Source organism: Trypanosoma conorhini (assembly GCF_003719485.1).
Source record: "Trypanosoma conorhini strain 025E chromosome Unknown Tco_14.4_contig_00132, whole genome shotgun sequence".
Classification (NCBI taxonomy): Eukaryota; Euglenozoa; class Kinetoplastea; order Trypanosomatida; family Trypanosomatidae; genus Trypanosoma; species Trypanosoma conorhini.
Window position 1 is genome coordinate 1 of NW_021704219.1, and position 20,525 is coordinate 20,525.

Here is a 20,525-nt window from a genome sequence, read left to right on the forward strand (position 1 = left end):
GAGGCACTCCGTGGGCCCCCGCTGCCGCCAACCTCCTCTGCGGGAATACCCTCCACGCAGCGAGTTGGGGTGTAAGGGCACAGATAAAAGAGCTACACCCGCCAGCCCCCGCAGCGGGACTTATCGCCGCAATTGCAACGCAAGTAATCAACAGGGAAACTTGCGGGCTTAACAAGAAGCGCTACCACTTAGCGGAGCCCCCTCCCTTCGCAAGATCGCTCCATAGTCTGCTAAGGAGGCAACCTCACGTTCCCTTCCCTTTTGTCATGGAATCATAACAGAATCCGTGGGTGCATATTTCATTTTCCTCTCCCTTCACTCCTTGCACATATATTATATTATATTGTGTATAAATGCATTGGAGTCTCAATCGTCTAAAGGAAAAAGAAAAAAAAGTGAGGAAAGGGACAGAAGAAAGCCACAGATTTTAACACTGCTTTGGGTAACACACGCACACCTGCACAGATATATAAATGTGTCCGGAGCTGTGGTAACAAATACGTCGTAAGAAAGGAAAACTGATGCGGTGGCGTCTCTGACACCAATACAAATTTACAACGGCAGAGCTCCGCCACTGCATGTTCGACGAAGCACACATCAAGCATGCGCCGTACGACCAAGCTCCCCAGAATCTACACGAAAAATCCCACTTTAACTTTCTTCTCTTTGCTCTGTTAGCCCTTTCTGCATAAGTATTTGAATGAATTATCCATCACGTGTCCGCAATGATCCTGACGTAAATTAAAATGCAATGTAAAGCTTCACCAAAATGAATCGTGCTACATTTCTTTTTTTTTTTTTGTACGTCACATGAGAAAATTTCTCCCTTTTCCTCTTCGTCATGTTTTGATCCCCCGCCTCCAATTTGATCCCTATTTCTTTATGGTTGTTCGTTTTTTTTTCGCCTATTTCACCGCCTTCCCCACACTTATTATTTTGACGTTGTGATCCCCCTTGCACTTATTCCTCTGTGCCGCTCGTTCCGTCTCCCACGATGCCTTTCCGCGCGACTAGTTAGCGTGTGCACGGGCAGCGCCAAAGCGTGCGCTGTGCTTCAAACCCCCGCCCCGCTCTCCTCATAATTTCCGTCCCCCGCACGTTACCATTTTTTTTTTCACGTTTGGTTTTTAACAGCCGCCGCCGTTGGATGTCGTGCGTCTCGTTTGTGTCGCTGCAGGCGCTGAGAGGAGGCACGCATGAGCGAGGAACAAACAAACAAACGAGAGGGAGAGAAAGAAAGAGAAAGAGAAAGAGAAAGAGAGCCCGTGTGCCTTCTCTCCTTCTCTCTCCCTCGCCCTATTTTTCCATGTCCGTGCCCGCTGAGGTGGTGTGCGCCCAAGCGTCCCTGTCCCGCACGCGGACAGAAAGCAAAATCAACCTGAGCAACGGCAACGAGTGCCCGCAGGGCATTACGCAGAAGCCCAAACACAGAAAGAAAGTCGAAATGGTACTGAAAAGAAGAAAGAAACCACAAAAAAAAGCAAATAATAATAAACACACACACACACACCCACACGCAGTGCAGAAAGTTGTCGGCGCCCCCTCTGAAGCTAGATATTGTTATCAGGGTAGAGTTCCAAGATGTTATCTGCGTCGTCATTCAGAAGCCGATGGCGCAGAAAAAGCGCATAGGCCTCCTCGTCGTGGATAAACAGCCCCTCCTCCGTCTTCTCCGCAAGAATGGGAGGCAACTCGCCCTTCTTAAGTTCCACGTAGACATTGTTGTTGAAAAGAGTGACTTTATCGACCCACTCCATGTATGTCCCGAAGCTCTCCGAAAAGAGACGGAAAGAGCGTAGTTGCATTGGGATTGGCACTCCCCTTCCTGTTGCAAACAAACGAAGAATCCCGCGTGGAACTGCAACCTCTGGCTCCACAGTGATGGCAAGCATGCGAATTTCGTAGGGCATGGAGAGCGGCACGGATCGCGGCCCAAGCGGCTTGAAGTACTCTTCAAAGGCTCCATTGTCCTTGTACCCAATTCCTTGCTGGTACAACGTCGTATGTGCGTGGCGAACCATATCAATGACTTGCTGAATGAACGGACGCCACATCATGGTGCTGTCAAAGACTATGTTGCGACCTTGATTGATCGCCCTCACCAAAAGTTTCTCAGCCGCCCGCGTACTACTTTCGTGCATGGCCTTTACACCTTGAGACCACGGAGCCATGGCAACCTTAAAGTCATCCGCGTTTACCAGAACTATATTGTCTTTATTTTTTTCCCACCACGCACTGCGCGACAGCGCCGTCGCCGCAGTACTCTTTCCTGCTGCCATACCACCACCCATAAAAATAAACACCGGTGCCTCCCCCTCCGCCACCCGACAGTTATTATTAGACCTGCATTGCAGTTGACGAAGCATCACCACAGCTGATACCATTTCACGGTACTTCTGAAACTTTTCATCCTCGCGAAGATCATTAATACGACTCACAAAATCCTCATCATCCTTCGTTCGCGGGAAAATCTCTCCTTTGCTGTTAATCCATTCAACTATTGCAGGAATGGTTATAGCTGCATTTGCAGGGTAAGTGCGATGAAGCCCCCTCCCAATGATGCAGGATAGCTCCTCCTCACTGACAGAAGATTCATGCATGATAGAAGAGGAAAGACTGCTTGAACACAGAGGGAGGCCATACAAAACTTCTGACACTGAAGGTTTTGAGTTGCTTAATGCGGACATGCGAACCGCGCCGGTACTAAGACCATTATCACAGCGAACAAGGAAACCAGTTGCCGGCTCAGCAGAAGTGCATTCTGGAGTAGAAGGTGTTTCTTCGCACAATGAACGGGCAAGCTCGTCCGGGGCCAAAGCGGGCATGTAAATGATAGTCGGAAACCATGAAATTTTAAACATGTTCGCAAGCTCCGGCTCTGCCACAACGTGTACAACAGAAACAGAGGGTTGAGGATTCAGCAACTGGCGTTGGAGGATACTCTGAAAAATAGACATGGCCATGCAGCTCTTCGCAGAAAATCTAGCGTGAAAAATTAGCACCAGTCCATGGGGTGAACTTTTAATACGCCCCAAAAGGTTTCCAATTGATGCAAAGCTGGGCAGGGGGGAATCCAAAGGGCCGTGTTTCGTTTCATCGCCTGGTTGCCTACATGGGACTAGAGCTACAGGGTCAAAAAATTTTTCACTAGCACAAGAAGAGGGGTGAGGTGGAAACAGAGAGAAGCTTTCCTCCCCATCCGACGCCTCCTCAGGATCCGTTGCCATGCACATGGGTAGTATATTATGCCTAACGTAAAGCTCATACTCCTTGTTGATGTTAATCACATCCTCAGTGCGATGCCAGTTCCAAGAAAAGTACATTGGCACAAGCGTATTAACAAGCCGGAGAAAGTGTTCCACACATTCATCTGGGTCGCACAATTTGGGACCCGGGTGGAGGTTGGTTGGGCTATCCGCAGAGCTAACAGAAGCAGGAGGAAGGCCCAGCGAATTTCGCACGCGTCGCCGTAACCGAGCCACCAGGGTGGCCCTGTCCTTGGAAAAGCGGATTGCCCACTTATGGCAAAGGCTTCGCAGCAGCTCTGGGTCAGAGCGAGTCAGGAAGAGCATGGTGCAACACACTGCCAACCTTGACACAAACATGTCTGGTGGGTGTTCTAACGCCATTATGACGTATTCAATGAATGGAAGCCATGGCGGTGGCGCGGACATTTACACTTTTTTTTTTCTTCTTGAACAAGAAAGATATAGAAATGTTCCCTTCGATCTTCTATTTCTCTTCTGCTTTTTGGGCCTTATCCCTTAGGCGCGGCGACGGACACGGCCGTTGTGACTGAAGTGAAGTGAGGCACACCGCAGACGAAGAAAATAAGCAATCAGCGGAGCAGACCACAGCGCGTGAAACAATCCAACCGCACGGCTGATAACGTGAGAGGAAGACGCACAAGTGGAGGCACGCGTGCAATAATCATGGCCGGCGGGCGCAGTGAAATACAACGAAAACAACCCAACAAAAACAACAAGAAGAAAAGGAGAGAAAAGGGCGATGCACCTAACTAAAAGGCGCATATAATGCGCTAGCTGTGAGTAACAATAGTAAATACACACCTACATTGCAGAAACCAATGGAAGGCGTTAAACAATTTCACAGGGTGAACTGTAAAACATCACATAGGAGTAATTCGTCACACACACAGACACACCGGTAAATGCGATGAAGACAGGGAAGGCCCCCATAGAAAAACGTGTGAAAATAAAATTAACAACAGTAAAGATTAAAAAAAAAACAACAATACCAACAAGAAAAACCGCCACGCCTTTATGAGTTCGTGTCTTTATTACGCACAATTCGCACAAGTCCTGACACGAGTGAATGAACCTGTGCGGTCTGCTCCTCTAGACTGGGATTATTGCATGTGTATGCATTGGCGACATGAACAAATACAGGGAATACTCGGTCCTTCCACTTTTTCTGCAGATGCACACTTTTATATAGGGTGTAATTGCAGTAATACCGACCGGCGTCACGGGAGGTGAGCCAATGCGGCCTTTGGCGCCCCCCGTCTTCGTGTCCCTGCTTTAATATCACAGCATTGAGTTGCTCTATGAGCTCCGCCGCCGTCTTCGACATGGCGTTCCGTTCGCAGCCAAAGACGCTCTCCACATACGTGTCCAAAGGAAGTAACTCCTCAATGGGGGAACCCTCAAGTTCGTTGTAGGCGCGTACCTCCAACCGCATTTGGCCTTCTTGCTCACGACTGTGGAGTCCGACGTGTACAATAAGGACACACACTTCTGGATCCTCTTCCATGTGCTTTGCGATATCTTCTTCAAGCCTCTTAAAGTACGCAGACACCGCGTCGTAGGTAACCTCTAGTTCCTCATAATGAACTTGAAGTTCCTTGTCCTTCACCATTTCTTTTGCGGCTGCTTCCCCAATTGCGGCGCTTGGGTTCACCGTGATAGCCTTGAAGGGGCCGAACCCGGTCATATATAGTTGTAACTTTGAATGCTTCATTTGTCGCTTCTTTGGCAAGTTGCAATTGAAAGAAGAGCAGCACATGCGCATTTATATTATTGTTGCTACACGGGTGATGGAAACAAAAGAACCGTGTTATGCGGCTAGTCTGCGTGGCAAGGAGGGAAGGATGGGGGACAAGGATACACGATAGCCCCCCCCCCCCACCACACACCCCTGGTAGAAAACAGGCACGATGACAGCAGGGTATAAACGAGCACAAATATGCAGCAAAATCACAAAAGAAAATGAAAAAATAAAAAATAAAATAAAAAATAAATACAAAAATACACATCACCACGCGCAGAGGAAAGGGCAAAAGGAGAGGACGCACACGAGCACACAGAATTGCCACCGAGAGACAAACACGCGCGCAAATACAGAGCGAGAGACAAAAAAAAAAAAAAAGAAACTTGGCCCAGAGTCGTTGACAGAGGTGAAGCTACAAGCAATGAGACACAGACGAAAATGACATGCTCTAGAGGTCAGAACGAACGCCGCCCTCCCTTTCAAAAAAGAAGGGCACGTAACAGTATCCAAGACCAGACCCAATGTCACCTTGACAAGGTGGCACAACATCTGCAGCAACTTCCGGCGTTTCACCTAACAAAATAGCTTCGCGTGCATCTCGACACGGCGGAGTTGCAACTTCAGAAAGCCTTCCTTCTCTGGCTGGACCCCACTTGTCACGTCCTGTGAGTTCCACCCTATTTCCAGTCTGCATAGCCGGCCTGTTCTCCGGCCAAGTCTCACCAAATCGAAGCACATCTTGAATGGGTCCCACCACTTCGCGAGGCCTTCTTGGCGGCGGAGAGCCCTCCAAGGGACTAGAGACGTTGCCGGCGCTCGTTGCCCCTTGACAGATGGGTTTGCGACCATGCACTGCAGGAGTTGTAACAGTGACCGTGGCCCGTGTCTTCTGCTTGCCCTCCAGAGGCAGATTCGCCTTCTCTTCCGCAGAAGTTGTTGAATATTGCGAGGAGTGCAAAAAAAAATCCTCACGCCCTTGTCTGCGCAGGGGATGAGGAGAGATCAAATGCTGAAACCCACGTGGAACCACAGCGGGCGGTGAGGTTGACTCCACATATTTGCCTCCCACAAGCATGCTTTTCTCGTGTCCCCGCTTTCGGCCGACGTACGGGCTCAGCAGGGCCCCGTTGTTGCTCATCATCATTTGCAAGCCCTCATGAAACCATAACACCTTCCCTTTAAGCTCAATTTGTTCCACCGTGATAACCTCCTCTCGCTCCTTCTCCTCAAACTCAGGCAAAAGCTCGCGTGCCCGCTGAAGAAGACGCTGTATATAAGATTCCCTGTCCTCTAACCTGGCGCAGTGCCGCTGCTTCCAACTATCCATTTGTCGCACAATTCGTTCGCGGCAGCTTTCTTCCGCATCCAAAAGGAAAATTGTGTCTGTTTCGAACTTTGCCTTTAGATCCATAAGTGCTGCACACATCTGCAGGGCAAACCGGTCACGATCACCGAGCAAAGTGCAGAAGGGATAACGATAAAATATGCTTCCTTCCAAGTAGTCCTCCGGCAAAGGAAATTCCACCGTTTCCAAAATCAACAGAAAGCATGCAAAATTGGCACTGACGCTTTCAGCAAGCGTCGACTCCTCAAATTCTTCGGTCTCCTGGGCAGCATTGTAGTTTCTGGCGACAGTCACTAAATTCTTGACACCGACCCAGCTCTTTTCGGTGTTATCATCGCCATTGTCCTTGTTAACCAGCAAACGAGGGATACCAAACCGCATCTCTAACTCACTGAGACGATCTTCGCCTAACCGATTAACTGCATAGCGGCGATAAGTAGACAGGGGCAACGAGAGCTGCTTCAACCACACACCTGGTTTCTCGAAATCCTGGTAAACTTCTTGGCTTCCCTTGCCGTCAGCAACAGAGAGCTCACCTGTCATTGGTGAGACACCACGACAGGGATCCGCAGCTTCTTTAACTACAGGAACCACCACAGATGAGGTGGCGGAAGAAGCAAAGGGTGGCTCCGGCCCAAGTTTTTCAACAAGGGCCTTAATGATGTCAGCTTCGCTACCTCGGTATTTTCTCAAAATACTTGGAATACTATTCACACGTTCAGGTGCATACTTCGTAAAGAGACGCGTCAGTCGTGTGCGGTAGTCTTTATCGGGTGCAATGGGTGCATCTGGCTCAAAGTCAGGGGATGGTTCTGGTCCATACTTTTCCACAAGAATACGAAACATTGTCTCCTCATCTCCTTTGTATCGCTGAAGTACGGTATCCACATTAACGAGTCTTTCCCTGGCGTATAGCTTGTAGAACAAAATGAGGCGTTGACGGTATGTCAATTTACGCGCCCCACCAGTCGGCACAAGCGCAGGTGGTTCCGGACCGAGTTTGTACACCAGGACCGCAAAGAGAGTTTCTAAGCGCCCATCGTACTTTTTCAGCATGGCCTCCGCGGAGGAGGCTTTGCGTGGAACATAGTGCTCAATGAAGCGCGACAAACGGCTTCGCGGTGATTGCTCATCCGGTGGAGGCGGCTCTGGACCATAGCGCTCTACACAACGCGCAAGCATCTCCTCCTCGCGACCGGCGTACTTCTTCATCATTTGATCCACAATCGCTAACCGCTCAGGAGCGTGCTCCATAAAAATCCGCGCCAGACGCCATCGGGGATCGTGCACATTGTAGCGCGAAACAGCAACACTGCTCATGCTGCTGCTCTGCTCACTTTGCGAGTCGAAAATATTCTCACCACTTCGCAGGACACCGTTGTTGCAAAAGGTGGGCGGCTCCGGTCCATGTTTTTGCACCAGAGCAAGGAAAAGTTCCTCTTCCCGTCCTGCAAATCTCGCCAACATTGCGTCAACGGTCACGAGCTTCTTCGGTGCATATTTGGCATAAAAACGAACGAGGCGTTCACGATAATTATTGCCTTCTCCCTGGAAGCCGTTTGCTGCCCCAGCCGGCTCCGGCCCAAACTTATTCACGAGGCTCTGCAACACCTCCTCCTCTCTGCCGCCGTACTTCTCAAGTAGGGAGGCAACAAGCGGACGTTTCTCGGGGGCGTAGGCCGCAAACAAATTGTCCAGCCGCGCATAATATGACGCCATACCGATATCGCGCCCCCCCCCCACACACACACACGGTTAGCAACGAGGCGCCACGAGCTAAAGAAAACAGGCGTGTGTGGCAGCAACGGTGGAGGTGAGCAACAGGGAGGAATTGTATCGATCAATCAGGAATGTATACGTGTCGTCAGTGTCACTGGCGTCGCCTTCCCAATCGATGAGGAAAAAAAAAAGAACCCCAAAACAAAAAATAAAACAATAATAATAATAACAAACACTACTTTTTGTAGCCGTTTTCTGCGCCTTCCTTCTTTTCCTTCCCTTTTCGGGCGTATTTTCTGGCGATTAAAAAGAAAGAAAACAGAGTCAAAGAAGAGAAGAGGGAGATGAAGGGGAGTATAACCCATTGCCTCGCAGCACAAACAAAGTCAGACAAGTACAGTAACAGAAACCATCAACTGATATCATTTCACACACCCACAAAAAAAAGGGGTGACAAAATTTCATGCAGAAAACACCTTTCGCAGCTAACGGAGTTATTGGGAACAGTGCAGCAGGGGGCTATTTTGCTGTCATTTTCAACGCACCCACCGCTATTAAGCAGCAGTGGGCAGCATTTCCTGTTGAGGGGAGGAAAAGAGTGAGACGGAGGCGGCAGTCAGTGGATGAAATGGCTCGACAAAGTCAGTTCCGAATATGAACAAATTTCAAAATTAATTCCCATCACGTGCCGGTGAAGATTCCGATTCAAAAAGGAGAGCAGGGGAAGGGGGGGGGGTTTCCTTCGGCTCATTTTCATGCAATCTTCCTTTGAGCTACCAATGTGTCCTTATTATGGGCATGGAAGAGAACGGGTGGAAGAAGCAGGGCGTGCGGGAATACTCACAAAGTGGAAGAGGCTCTCTCGGTTAAAACGACGCAATCAAACCCGCCTTCGGCCACTTCACACACACACACACACAGTTACACACAAGAGGCCACAGAAAAACCAACATTCCATTTCTACTCCTCCTAACCCGCAGTTTCTGCTTTGCTTTTGCTTCACGTAGGAGTGCGCATGTCATTGTCTTTCTCCCCGCAATCCTCCTCTCACCCCCCCCCCAACCTCAACCCTCAATTCCTGAACGGCGACCACGGCTCATCCTTGAAAAACTTCGCCTGCTCATAAAAGTACATCTGCCACAGGGACGTACCCACCGTTGAGCCCACGCAGAAGAAGCAAAGGAGCTTCAACCACATCCATTCCGGGTCTGTGCGGCCACCTTCGATGCATTCCGCCACCATGTCTGGGTGACCCTCGGCACCGCCGCGACTGGAGTAGTAGGTGGGCGTGTTGCGGCGCCCCCTAAAGAAAAAACGGGACGGCAGCCGCATGGCACCCGTCGTCCGGAACATTTCCTCTTCTACTTGTTTTTGTTCCTTTTGTTTTCGTGCTGCACGTCCCCTGCGCACTAAGAGCGAGCCAAGAGAAGCACATCAGCGGGGGCGAGTGTGGGTGAATAGAAGAGCCAATAAATAAAAGTAATAAAACAAAAATAAAAATAAGAGGGAAGACAGAAGGGAGCGTAAATAAGGTGAGGTGAAATTTACGGTCACTGCCTTGGCGTTCTCCTTCCACGATCTCGTAGGATTAGCAGCAAAGAATAAAGACAGAGCGCCGGTTCGATCCTTTGATAAAAAGTCAAAAAAAAACAACAACAACACACACACACACACACATACTCTCACAAAAAGACTCAGGCCCCCGCCGCCTGCCGCCCCCCACCACATGAGCGGGAAACACCATCGCAAGAGCAACAAGAGGGAATAGAGATCTGCAGTGTGCCAAGACAGCGGCAGTGGGGCTGACGCGATATGTACCACAGTGTGCACAAAACACCTTCTTCGCTGCCGTGACTCAAAACAAGAGCAGCAGCAGCAAAGAAAATGGGAAGCCAAAGGGAGCGAATGGTTACATGGCAAAAAAAAAAGAAACACACACACATACAACGGGAAACAGACAAACATAATCAACAACACCACAACCCCGGCTCAAATGATTACACAACATTTCACACACGCCGCTTTACCCTTCCTCTTCGTCGGCAACTCGGCGCGTACAAGTGCCTCCGGCCGCTGTATATCGCTCGCAAGGGTCGCCCGCAGGATTTGAGACGAAAACCGCTGCAGGGGTGGTTCTTCCCCCGGATTTGAGACGATCGGTGAATTATCCGTCAACACTGGCGAGGGTGTTGAGTCGCTTGCCAAGATGAGAGGCTTGTGGTACGCACCAAAGTCCATGGTGTACGCCTCCACACCCCTTGATATCCCTGGAATGGAAGTGGGGGTGTAAATAATGCGAGCCGACGAATCCACTCCAAGCTGCTGGTTAAAATTCAGCCCAGCGGCATACACACGACCATCTTCACATGCAAACATACTACCTGCTGGTCCTGCTGCTATGCCTACGCATTTGCTTGGCAACTGGACTGGCGTAAAACGCAACATCTCAGGTATTGTCTGCCCTAACCCAAGTTGGCCACTTTCGTTGTTACCTGCGGCGTATACAACTCCGCTACTTGTGAGAGCCAGCGAATGCGTCTCCCCTGCCGCAACCATCACAAAAAAGTGATGCAAAAGGGTTTTATGAAGGTGCGGTTTACGTCGCGAGTTTTTATGCCCATTACCTAATTGGCCGCGTTTATTCCGCCCCATCGTGTACAAGTGGCCGTTTTGATCAATGATTAGACAAAACCCATTTCCACACGCAACACGCGAAACTGCTGTTCGACTTAATGTCATAACGCGACGTGGAGTTCCAATGGTGCGCTTAGACGCAAGTGTTTTGTATAGCACAGAGTCTGTTCCAACCATGTAATACTCGTCTCCGTAACCCAAATCTAAAAATCGCACGTGACGAGATGGGATGATCGAATGCACGTTGTTTGACAGCATGGAGAGCGGCTGCACGATGAATGCCCGCGTTACGCAGGCAAGACGCGATCCATGTCCTACCACCAACAGGGCTTTCCCCGCAACCTTGGACATGCAGTCCCTCTTTCCAAGCAGCCCTGACTTCCACACTCCGTTCTCAGCCGTGCACACGCTCAAGCCGCCCGACACCCAAACTTCCTCGTCATCTGTCAAGATGGCGAAAAAGTCGTCTGTGGCAACGCAACCTCGACACTGGAGATGCTTTGGTACCTTCACCTCAGCAACTCCAAATGTAACGAGGTGCTTCGACGCCCTATCCACAACGCAGCTCGTTCGTAACGCCATCGACATGGCGGGTATGTTATACTGCAGTGAATAAAGTGGAACTGCAAACATCAAAATCTGTTGCATAACTCGTATTACACTTGTGGAAACCGTCTTGCCGCGGGCGTCGTACTCTGGAAGAGCTGCGCCTTCATTCTCTCCAAATGGCGCATTCTTTATTGGCTCCCTGGGAAAAGGAAAGGCGCTAGAAATGCCACAGCGAATTTCATCTTCATCTACCTCTATGCCGGAGTCCAGGGCCACTTGCCGCGCGTGCAGCAGCGGGAACATGGTGGTGAATATTGCATCCCCCCCGTTGTGTCGGCGCCGCGCCTCCTTCCAGAACTCCGCATCCCGAATCATTTTAACCTACAACAAAACAAAGCAACAAGTACAGGAAAGTGAATAATTTATGTGATTGTCCGTAACGTTACTCTCAGGATAAAACAAGCAACCAAACAAAAAAGATAACAGAGTAATTCACAGTGTGCTCGTCAGTGTGGATGTGTGTGCTTTCTTTCTGCCTCCTGGCGCTTTCCTCCCCCCTTCGCTTGGCTCCCTTGTAAAGACTACAGCCACCCATTCCGCGTAAGAAGGCGAGAATTCCAACACAGCAGACAAAAAGGCATCAAGAAGAAAAAAACTGTTCCAAGCAAGAGGCCGTCGCAGGCAACACAGAAAGAATAAAAACAAAAACAAAAAAAGTTTCTGCTGCGTTGTGGGCAAGGGGCACTGCTCTGCCGGCGGCGACACACCGATGCGGGGGTATATATTCTATACATTACATCACACCAATGCCTTCTCCTCCTTCGCACTTCCCCGAAGTGAAACGAGAGATCAAAAATGCCAGCCCACAGGAACGGGATGAAAAGGGAAAAAACCACACACACAAATAAAAAAAAGAACAGGAAATATGCCACCCCCCGAAAACTCGGTCGGTTGCATCATATGGTGTTCTATTCTGTACATTGGCTCAGGGTTTCCTTCCTTCCAAAACCCCCTTTAGCTCTCACACTCCTCAGTTTTTTGTTGTTGTTGTTTACTCTCCAAATCTCCCTTGAACTTCCACAGGGCCCTTCAGACTTCAGAGAGTCAACGACCACGCACGCCTCCACCCACGCCCATAGCTGTTGAAGAGCAAATTGCCACCTCCAACAAGGCGAGTAGAACAAGAAAAACGATTGAAACGCCCTGCCACTGGAGACGATAGACCCAAAAAACCCGACATTCCGTTTTTTTTTTTTTTCTACTCTTCCCTGTCCGGCGGGCCTCCTCTCCTGTTCTGTGAGCAACACCACTCCTCCGCCTTCCAACCTGTTGGATGGAGCGCCTGCCAACAAACAAACAAAAAAAAATTCAACGTTGGGGCCATGAAGGTGTACGCTCATTGTACAAACTTTGCTTCCATCAAACCACCTCGTGAGCTTATGATACCCGCCTCAATTGCCCGACGTAGACGGGAATCTCTTCGCTTAAGAAGGGTCTCTGCACGTAATTGTTGCTGTAGCAAGTCCTCATCACGTTGTAGCTCATATTCCACCTCGCAGCGTTCCCCTTGGCTTCGCACCTCGTCGCGTGGGACATGAGTTCTCACCTGTGGACGGAGTTCCTCCAACTCTGCCTGTACCTCGGCTCTCGCCCCGCGCATAGGTGCGAGTTGGTCACCAAAAATAACCCGCCCTGCCTCTTGTTCACGCGCGTGTCGTATGCGATCGATTTTGCGGCCGTATTCCAAAACCTGGTAATCACCGCGACCAATGAGTAACAGGGCCTTATCGCGGAAGGGCGCGTCACGAATACGCAGCCATTGACGGAATTCCCGTTGTATCTTTACAGCTGCGCGCTCCCGTCTGAGGGCGTTCAATTCAAGTTCACAGAGGTGGTTTTCGTGGGCGCGACGTCGAAGCACCTCAAAGGGACGCAGGCGAAGGGCCTCTTTCCATTCAGCGCGATTACGCTCTGCAACGACGTCGACAAAAAGGCCTATATGATACTTCTCCCGCTCCAACTTAGCTACTGCATTTACCTCGTCAACCGGGGTGGGAACATACGTCGCGGCTGGTGGTGGGGGAGTGGGTGCGGGATCCCTCCTTCCATGCAGGTCACCGTCTCCCCACTCAAGCGCGTGCATGGTTGCGCGAAGATGGGCCTTTTTCGTCCACTGTCTTGCAATCAAAGTCCTACATGCAAATCCACGACCCACTCGCTGCAACACGAAAGCTGCAACACGTTCATGTCTTCTATCTTCGTCTAACTTATAACGCAGTTTTTCCATGAAGTACGCCAGACGAGAAAGATACCCTCTCCAGGCACGCTGAATCAATCTAGCAGAATATTGCTTTCGCCACTTTGAGACTCGATCTACGCCGAGCGCACGTCGGCGAGGCATAACAGTGCGAAACCATCTCTGAATTTTTACCGCTGGTGGACCATAGCGTTCAATTATATTATTTTCTCTTGCCTTGCGAGCAAAGCATCGGCGAACAAACATCTGAATGACCATTGCAGCGTACACCTCGCATTCCACCTGATGATTACATCTCCATTTCTGGGCTTGAGTAGCGCCTTGAGCTTGCATTTGCTGACGAACGTGGTATCCCCTCCAAACGGCCTGGATTTTGGACACCTGCACCACAAAGAAAGCCTCCTTTTTATCCTCACGAGGAATACGACGCCGTGCCAAATATCGCACACAGAGTGTCTTCGCTAACCACTTTGTACCACAGGAAATTACTGACGGGATAGTTTCAACCCCGGTCCTCGTTCTGCCCATCTTTTTCTGCCGCCGCTCCTCTTCTACGCGACGCTCATGTTCAAGAAGGGCCTGACGCGAACGCTCTCGCCGCGCCTTCTCCTCTGCCCGTCTAATAAGCAGTTCGCGTCGCCGCTTCCCCACAGAATTCCACCACATACACCACGTGTATTGAATCTTCCTCGCGGCTCTGTCCCTTGTACGAGACACGATCGCGGCAAAAGTGCGCTCAAAGTGTTCCGCTTGTGCCTTCTCTTCAGCTTCCTTGCGAAGCTGAGAACGAAGCGCTTCCTCCTCCATATGTTCCTGTCGAATGCGCTCTTCACGGCGTGCGGCAGGGTTAACGCCAATTATCTTTACGAAAGCCTCTCTCTTTTTCGCAATAGCCTTTTCAGCTGTCGGCACGCGTCGCTTTCCCCTTTCTTGAATTTCTTTGTGCTTGACACCATACATTTCATACTCATCATCTTCTTCTTCCTCCTCATCCTCCTCTTCCTCGAAGGGTTTAAACAACTTTTCATTTTCAGGTTTTTGCCTGGCAACCTCTGTTGCCGCCACATTCTGCGCAGCACCTGGCACGCTAGGCGGCAATGAAACATCCGGCGGCGCAAAACGATAAAAGGACGACTCCGGCTGCTTTACTTCGGCACCAATGAAAAAGAACCCTCCAGGGAATGTAAAATTCACAGGTCGCTGAGTAACATCTAATTTCAGCGGCCCCATCGTCGTGTCGTTACATTTCAGTTCCTCTTCAACTTCGCCCTTTGAAGGCTTAGCGGCGTCGCCAGCGCCAACATAAACGGCGCTATTGGCTTCACTGTCTTTTTCTTTTTCTTCCGCGGGCTCCAGCAAACCACAAACAACGGCAGCCCCCTCTCCATTCATCCTCAGCGTCGGTGTTGCCATTTTGAGACGCATACGTTTCCTCTCATCATCGTCATCATCTGCATCGTCGTATTCACATTTCGCCTTCTTTTCTCTCGTCCTCTCTTCCTCTTCCACCGACTCTTCTGTTAAGAATGCCCAGGGTGCCGTTGGTACATTCACCACGGCAGAGTATTGCCTTGCCAACGTTCCATCAACGGCCTCCTCGAGGGAGGCAACTACGGGTTCATTCGGCGAGGGCCTCCGTATGGAGGAATTCCTCGGCATTTCCGCGTTTTCACCTTTAAAAGCCGTAACGGGTTGGAATGCAAAATCTTTTCCCAGGTTCGAGGTACCTTCAGTGGATTTGGGTTGTTTTTTACTATCGGTGGCAGAGGAAGCACAGCTTTCCCCAAATAACGGCATATCACCGTAATTTAATGACTGCAAAGCCTCCTTGGCTTGCTGGAGATGTATAGAAGCTTGAGTAAGCGGCGGTAGTCGACCACCTGAAGATACCGGTTGTTTGCATGTTTCTTCATGGGCTTGTATTACGGAAACTGCGTTACCAGGGTTGCATGTCTCGCTATCCTTGGGTGGCTTCTGGAGCGTCATGCCACAATGTTGACGGATGAGCATCGTTGTGGGGTGCTCCTCGCCTAAATGAAGTTGGGCCTGCCGCAACGCCTTCATAAGCACAGGTACCGCTGACTGCCGCATTTCCTCTGAAGTGTGCTGGCTCAGTGTCACGCCATAGTTGTGTAGCGCAATAGTATGAAGCATTGGGTCACTCTGCTCCGAGGCTAAGGCGCAATCACGGGCAATAGTGAGCGCCTCCTCTGTTGACCCCAATTCAAGTAGTACGGCGGAGAGATTCACCATGGTGGAGCAAGAGGGCCTTCCAAAGACCTGAGATTCCACATTACGCGCGTCCTGAAGGTAACGAATGGCCTCGTATAATTGATTATCGCGACGCTGCAAGCATCCCAAGTTGCTTAGTGTGGCTGCAAATGCCAGAAGCCACGCCTCACGTTGCTCCTGGGCTTCCGGATTGGACGCATTTGGAGCACTCGGAAATCGACGCACGCCGGCTTCAGCAGCCTTCAGAGCCGCTTGTAGCATGTCATAACTTGCCTTCATTTTCCCACATTTCATGAGTGTCATGGCTTTTTTGTTCATATCCATCACTGCATCCACAGGAACCACAGCTCCTTTGTCACTTCTATTGTTGCTTCTCTTGTTTGTGTTCCCGCCGCCAATACTTCGCCCCTTCGCAGCGGAGGATTTTTCCGCCCCGGACGTTCGCTTTTTTTTATCCCCATGCGTTGCAGTTTGCCTCGGTGTGTCGAGAGGTGGAAATTGCACGGTGCCGTTCTCCGGCGATCGCTGCCGCCGCCCCGCCACCCGAGGGTACGTGACACCGTGCATCCCCGCAGACAAAGATGTATCGCCCCACCCCCTCCTTTGACGGCGCTCAGAGACGCAACGAAAAAAAAATACAGGAAAAGAAGAGATTCGAGAATAAAAACAAATAGATAGAGAGAATGCATTGCTGTTATTGTTGTTGTTTTTTTGTTTTTGCGTGTTATTCGTCTCGTAAAAAAAAGGAGTGTCGCTCATTCTCTCCGTACAGTTCTCATCACCATATTCAATTGGCTTAGATCAATTGCGTCTTCAACTCACTTTTTTAAAAAAAAGCGAGGGCGAGAGAGAAGGAAAGAAGGAGGGGCAGCGAGGTCCCCGCAGGGAATGATGTCACCCAACGATGCGCTAATGGACACGCTACCTTTATTATTATTTCCCCCTCCTCTCTCTCTCTCTCTCTCACTTTCTGATTACTATCATGGCGGGTCGCCCCCTTATCCTTCCCGCTGCACGTGTTTCATGTTGGATTCTCGCTGTTTATCCTCCACTTTCCGATTACTCGATTCATTGGCGGCCATCCAGCCGCTCCACACTGCGTCCACCATGAGTGACGAAGTTTAACCGCACACACTACAGGTGCATCGCACGCCCACGCATTACACACACCATCAATCGCTACTGATGCACATATGTCGGCTTGCCAGGCACCATCCGGTATACGCCCCCTCCCTCCCCTTTTGTCCCGGTCGCACTCCCAGAGGCCTCAGTCATACTTATGCCTCACAGCAATACAGGGAAAACAGGGAGGACAAAAAAGCCGGACAAAAATAAATAAATAAATAAAATAAAAAAGGAATTTTTTTTGTTGTATGTGTTGCTTGGTCTGTATGGGTTGCTTCGCTTGACCTCGTATTTATAGGGCCTACTTGCTCTTTCGCTTCTGCTTCTTTCGTGACAAGCGGGCCTTCTCCTTTTCTGCCCTGCGTTTGATGAGCGCCATCTCCTCAAAGGTGCGAAGGTGCCCGTCCTTTGGCAGACGGCGTTGCTTGCGACCAACCCGTAGTTTCTTCCCCTGATTTGGGTCACTGATGTCCACCGTGTCTTCATCCTCGTCGGCGTCACGGTTGTAGCCGGTGCTGCCCTGCTCTTGGGCGGCCCTGGCACGATTGAGGGGGCCGAGATCCTCCTCCTCCCCGACGTCCTGAATACGCATGTTGCTCTTCTTGATCCATCGTGAGTAGGCCTCAAGCTTAGACTTAAAGTTCACTGCCTTTCCTGACTCATTCTTTACACCGCGCAACATGGCCTTTGCGTCGTTGACATTCATTCGGACAAAGCGATTCTTCTTCTTGCTCCACGCAAAGACTTGGCGCTGCTGCTGCGCCTCCTGCGCACTCTCCGCACCCATGTCAAATGTTGCGTCCTTCACGGAGTAGTGCGCGTCCTCCATCGTGCTGCGCTTTGTGGTTTCCATAAAATAATCCTGGTCGCGGTAGTTCCCGCCACCGACGCCGTAGTCCGCCTCCAGACCATGCACACCTCGCGCAGGGCACACTGTAACACCCTCGTCTTCGTTGGTATTACACTCCATCTCCTCTCGGCCCCGTTTTTTGCGTTCTTGTGCCTTCAGAAGAAGTTTTTCTGCCAGTGATAACTTCTTTTCCGGCCCCTTCGCATCTCTTGTAGTCAACGCTGCGCTGCTACCCTTCGCTGAACTCCCTTCCTCCGCCGCTACAGGAACTTCTTGCTTAGTTGCTTCCGCGTGGCCCTGCTGCTCTTTCCATAGGGTTTGAATTGTCACAGGCTTTTTAATTTCAAACATCTTTTCGCCGTGAATCATTTCCAGGACAGACTCCTTCGCCTTGAAACGCTTGAGGTTAAACCGGGCCTCATCGGCGATGATGCGCTTCGCCTCCAGTCGCTCTACAAAAAGTGGGTGCAGCGGTGTGTTGTCGAATTGGTACTTCTCTTGCCTAGCCTCTTGAATGCCGTCGTGCGTCGCCTTCTTCTTCGTGCGTGTAAACTTCTTGTGTGCGTTGTCGACAACCTTCGCCATGTTCTTCACCTCCACATCCGTCAAAGCGAGGCGACGCAGGAAGTCGAGCTCCAGCTGCAAGTCTTCCTCTGGCATACGGCCAAAGCAGCCGTCATCCGCCGTGAAGAGCAAGTCACCCTCGGTGCGCCGACACTGCAAGGGACGATCGAGAAATGCCATGAGGTCGACGTAGTACGGGAAGTCTTCAAAGGTGAGGAGTGAGTAGGCCGCACCATAGCGGCCAGCGCGCGCCACACGACCCACACGATGCACAAACAACTTTGGCGTGGGTGTAAAGGAGAAGTTCACGACATTGTCAAGCAGCGGAAGGTCGAGGCCACGTGCGGCAACGTCTGTGACAATCATAACATGCGTTTCCCGCTTTGAAAACGCCTGCACCGCAAGACGACGCGCCTCCTGGTCCATCTGGCCATGCACGGCGCTGCAAGAGATCTGATATGCCTCCATGATCAATTGTAAGTAATCCACGTGAAACTTAGACTCAACAAAAATAAGCGCTTGTTGAACCTTGCCGTCGCTCGTGTTGTCTGCCGACACGCCGATCACCTTCTTAAGAAGCAGGATCAGCGCGGCCACCTTCTCATCGTTACGGACAAGGAAGGCGCTTTGTTTCAGTTTATCACTTAACTTCATTTCGGCATCCAGACGAATGACTACAGGGTTGTGGAGTCCTGCGCTAGTGAATTCCGCCAAAACGCTTGGCATTGTGGCTGAAAAAAGTGCCCGCTGACACGTGTCTGGCACCCTCTGCATAATGGCAACAATCTGTGGCTGCAGCCCAAGCTCAAACAGACGGTCGGCCTCATCTAATACCAGGCACCTCACCATACTCAGCTTCAGGGAAGCCTCTTCAATGATGTGGAGAAGGCGGCCCGGTGTGGCGACCACAATGTCAGGATTCGACCCGAGCAGCTCGAACTGTTGCTCGAGTGAGTTGCCACCGACTAGCGCTGCGAGGCGGAGATCCAGAAACTTGTTCAGCTGGATACCAAAACGTAAAATCTGCAAACTCAATTCGCGCGTTGGAGAGAGTACGAGTCCACGAATTCCAACCGTCTTGCTGTGTGACTTTAGAAGATTCAACATGGGAATAAGAAACGCCGCCGTCTTGCCGGATCCTGTGCGTGCCATGGCCACCAAATCGTTCCCCTGAATCATTGGCGGAATGGCCTTACGCTGAATGGGCGTCGGCACATTGTAGCCGAGGCGCAGCACGGCGTCGAGCAGGGGTTTGCCCAGTCCGAAGCTTTGAAAGCCGCCGCCGCGTTTTTTCTTCTGCAGTTGGCTCTGCGCCTCCACCGCCTCCACGGCGGACTCCCAGGTGCCTAGCCCAGTCAGCATGTCTCCCCACACTGCACACAAGCACGCCTTTCCTTCGCTGTGTAAGGCAGGTGAAGAAATACGTTTATCAGCGGCAAAAGTCCAGAAAACCAGTAGACGCGAAACAACAACAGCAAGAACAAAAAGGACAGCATTAAATTCAATAGTTAGAGCATATAAACAACTGCAAAAAAGGAAACAAAAAGCTACAACAGCAACAAAAAAAGTGAATCAAAAAGTCTTACTCACAAAGGAAGCAAAAGAAAAAAAATAATATTTGTTTAAAAAGAATTTATTTATCCCTTCTTCCCTCCTTTTTTTCCCACTTTTTTTTTGCCGGTTTTAGTCCCATTACTCGCTCATCCAAGTATTAATGCCACGCACTGCGGAGTACGCCTCTACGCTTGTATAAAAGCACGCCTACATTTTTCCAACATAACAGCGGTACAACGATGTTTACTGCTACATACACCATTTCAGAGAAAAACATATAGTTATAAGCACACAAACAGACATACACACTCACTTAGAGTGAGAGAGAGAGAGAGAGAGAGAGAGAGATAGATATATAGATAAAGAGACGCCATTACTGACATGGACAGACAGGTGCCAAAAACTCCCCCTTTTGCAATTTGTATTGATGAAGAAGTGGTCTTGTTGCGTTGCAAAGCGGTGCTGCAAAGCGAGTCCATGCGACTAAAAAAAACACACAGAGGCTTCTTGCACCCATGCCACATTTTTCCTCGTTTTCCTAGAAAAAACCACAAAAAGGAGCACCGCTTTTAGAAATAAGGCAGACAATGCTTGCAACGGATGAGACCATTCGCCATGGAAAGTGGCGGTTGACTATACTGACAGTCTGCAATTCGCGTATCCACCAATAGTGAGGCATTACACTG

The 20,525-nt window shown here is 50.3% G+C and overlaps 6 protein-coding genes across 6 annotated transcripts, besides 13 other annotated features; all 6 read right to left on the reverse strand.

The window, feature by feature from the left end:
• Positions 1–1,234: 1,234 nt before the first annotated feature.
• Positions 1,235–1,261: a microsatellite.
• A 233-nt stretch (positions 1,262–1,494) lies between these two features.
• Positions 1,495–1,519: a microsatellite.
• A 31-nt stretch (positions 1,520–1,550) lies between these two features.
• Positions 1,551–3,572, reverse strand: Tco025E_03056 (uncharacterized protein; the record flags this gene model as incomplete). Its single annotated transcript, XM_029369978.1, has 1 exon — positions 1,551–3,572. One exon carries the CDS (start codon positions 3,570–3,572, stop codon positions 1,551–1,553), a length of 2,022 nt encoding a protein of 673 aa, XP_029229897.1.
• Positions 3,573–3,955: 383 nt separating this feature from the next.
• Positions 3,956–3,991: a microsatellite.
• Positions 3,992–4,281: 290 nt separating this feature from the next.
• Positions 4,282–5,025, reverse strand: Tco025E_03057 (pyroglutamyl-peptidase I (PGP); the record flags this gene model as incomplete). The annotated part of the gene is made up of 1 exon (XM_029369979.1): positions 4,282–5,025. The coding sequence occupies one exon, from the start codon at positions 5,023–5,025 to the stop codon at positions 4,282–4,284; it is 744 nt and encodes a 247-aa protein (XP_029229898.1).
• A 187-nt stretch (positions 5,026–5,212) lies between these two features.
• Positions 5,213–5,270: a sequence feature (A-rich).
• A 103-nt stretch (positions 5,271–5,373) lies between these two features.
• Positions 5,374–5,392: a microsatellite.
• Positions 5,393–5,458: 66 nt separating this feature from the next.
• Positions 5,459–8,074, reverse strand: Tco025E_03058 (uncharacterized protein; the record flags this gene model as incomplete). Its single annotated transcript, XM_029369980.1, has 1 exon — positions 5,459–8,074. One exon carries the CDS (start codon positions 8,072–8,074, stop codon positions 5,459–5,461), a length of 2,616 nt encoding a protein of 871 aa, XP_029229899.1.
• Positions 8,075–8,255: 181 nt separating this feature from the next.
• Positions 8,256–8,307: a sequence feature (A-rich).
• A 669-nt stretch (positions 8,308–8,976) lies between these two features.
• Positions 8,977–9,004: a microsatellite.
• Positions 9,005–9,723: 719 nt separating this feature from the next.
• Positions 9,724–9,761: a microsatellite.
• A 302-nt stretch (positions 9,762–10,063) lies between these two features.
• Tco025E_03059 (uncharacterized protein) lies at positions 10,064–11,632 on the reverse strand (the record flags this gene model as incomplete). Its single annotated transcript, XM_029369981.1, has 1 exon — positions 10,064–11,632. One exon carries the CDS (start codon positions 11,630–11,632, stop codon positions 10,064–10,066), a length of 1,569 nt encoding a protein of 522 aa, XP_029229900.1.
• Positions 11,633–11,940: 308 nt separating this feature from the next.
• Positions 11,941–11,971: a sequence feature (A-rich).
• Positions 11,972–12,653: 682 nt separating this feature from the next.
• On the reverse strand, positions 12,654–16,313 carry Tco025E_03060 (uncharacterized protein; the record flags this gene model as incomplete). The annotated part of the gene is made up of 1 exon (XM_029369982.1): positions 12,654–16,313. One exon carries the CDS (start codon positions 16,311–16,313, stop codon positions 12,654–12,656), a length of 3,660 nt encoding a protein of 1,219 aa, XP_029229901.1.
• A 121-nt stretch (positions 16,314–16,434) lies between these two features.
• Positions 16,435–16,475: a microsatellite.
• Positions 16,476–16,684: 209 nt separating this feature from the next.
• Positions 16,685–16,718: a microsatellite.
• A 355-nt stretch (positions 16,719–17,073) lies between these two features.
• Positions 17,074–17,102: a microsatellite.
• A 70-nt stretch (positions 17,103–17,172) lies between these two features.
• On the reverse strand, positions 17,173–19,647 carry Tco025E_03061 (putative ATP-dependent RNA helicase; the record flags this gene model as incomplete). Its single annotated transcript, XM_029369983.1, has 1 exon — positions 17,173–19,647. The coding sequence occupies one exon, from the start codon at positions 19,645–19,647 to the stop codon at positions 17,173–17,175; it is 2,475 nt and encodes an 824-aa protein (XP_029229902.1).
• Positions 19,648–20,154: 507 nt separating this feature from the next.
• Positions 20,155–20,187: a microsatellite.
• The last annotated feature ends 338 nt before the right edge of the window (positions 20,188–20,525 follow it).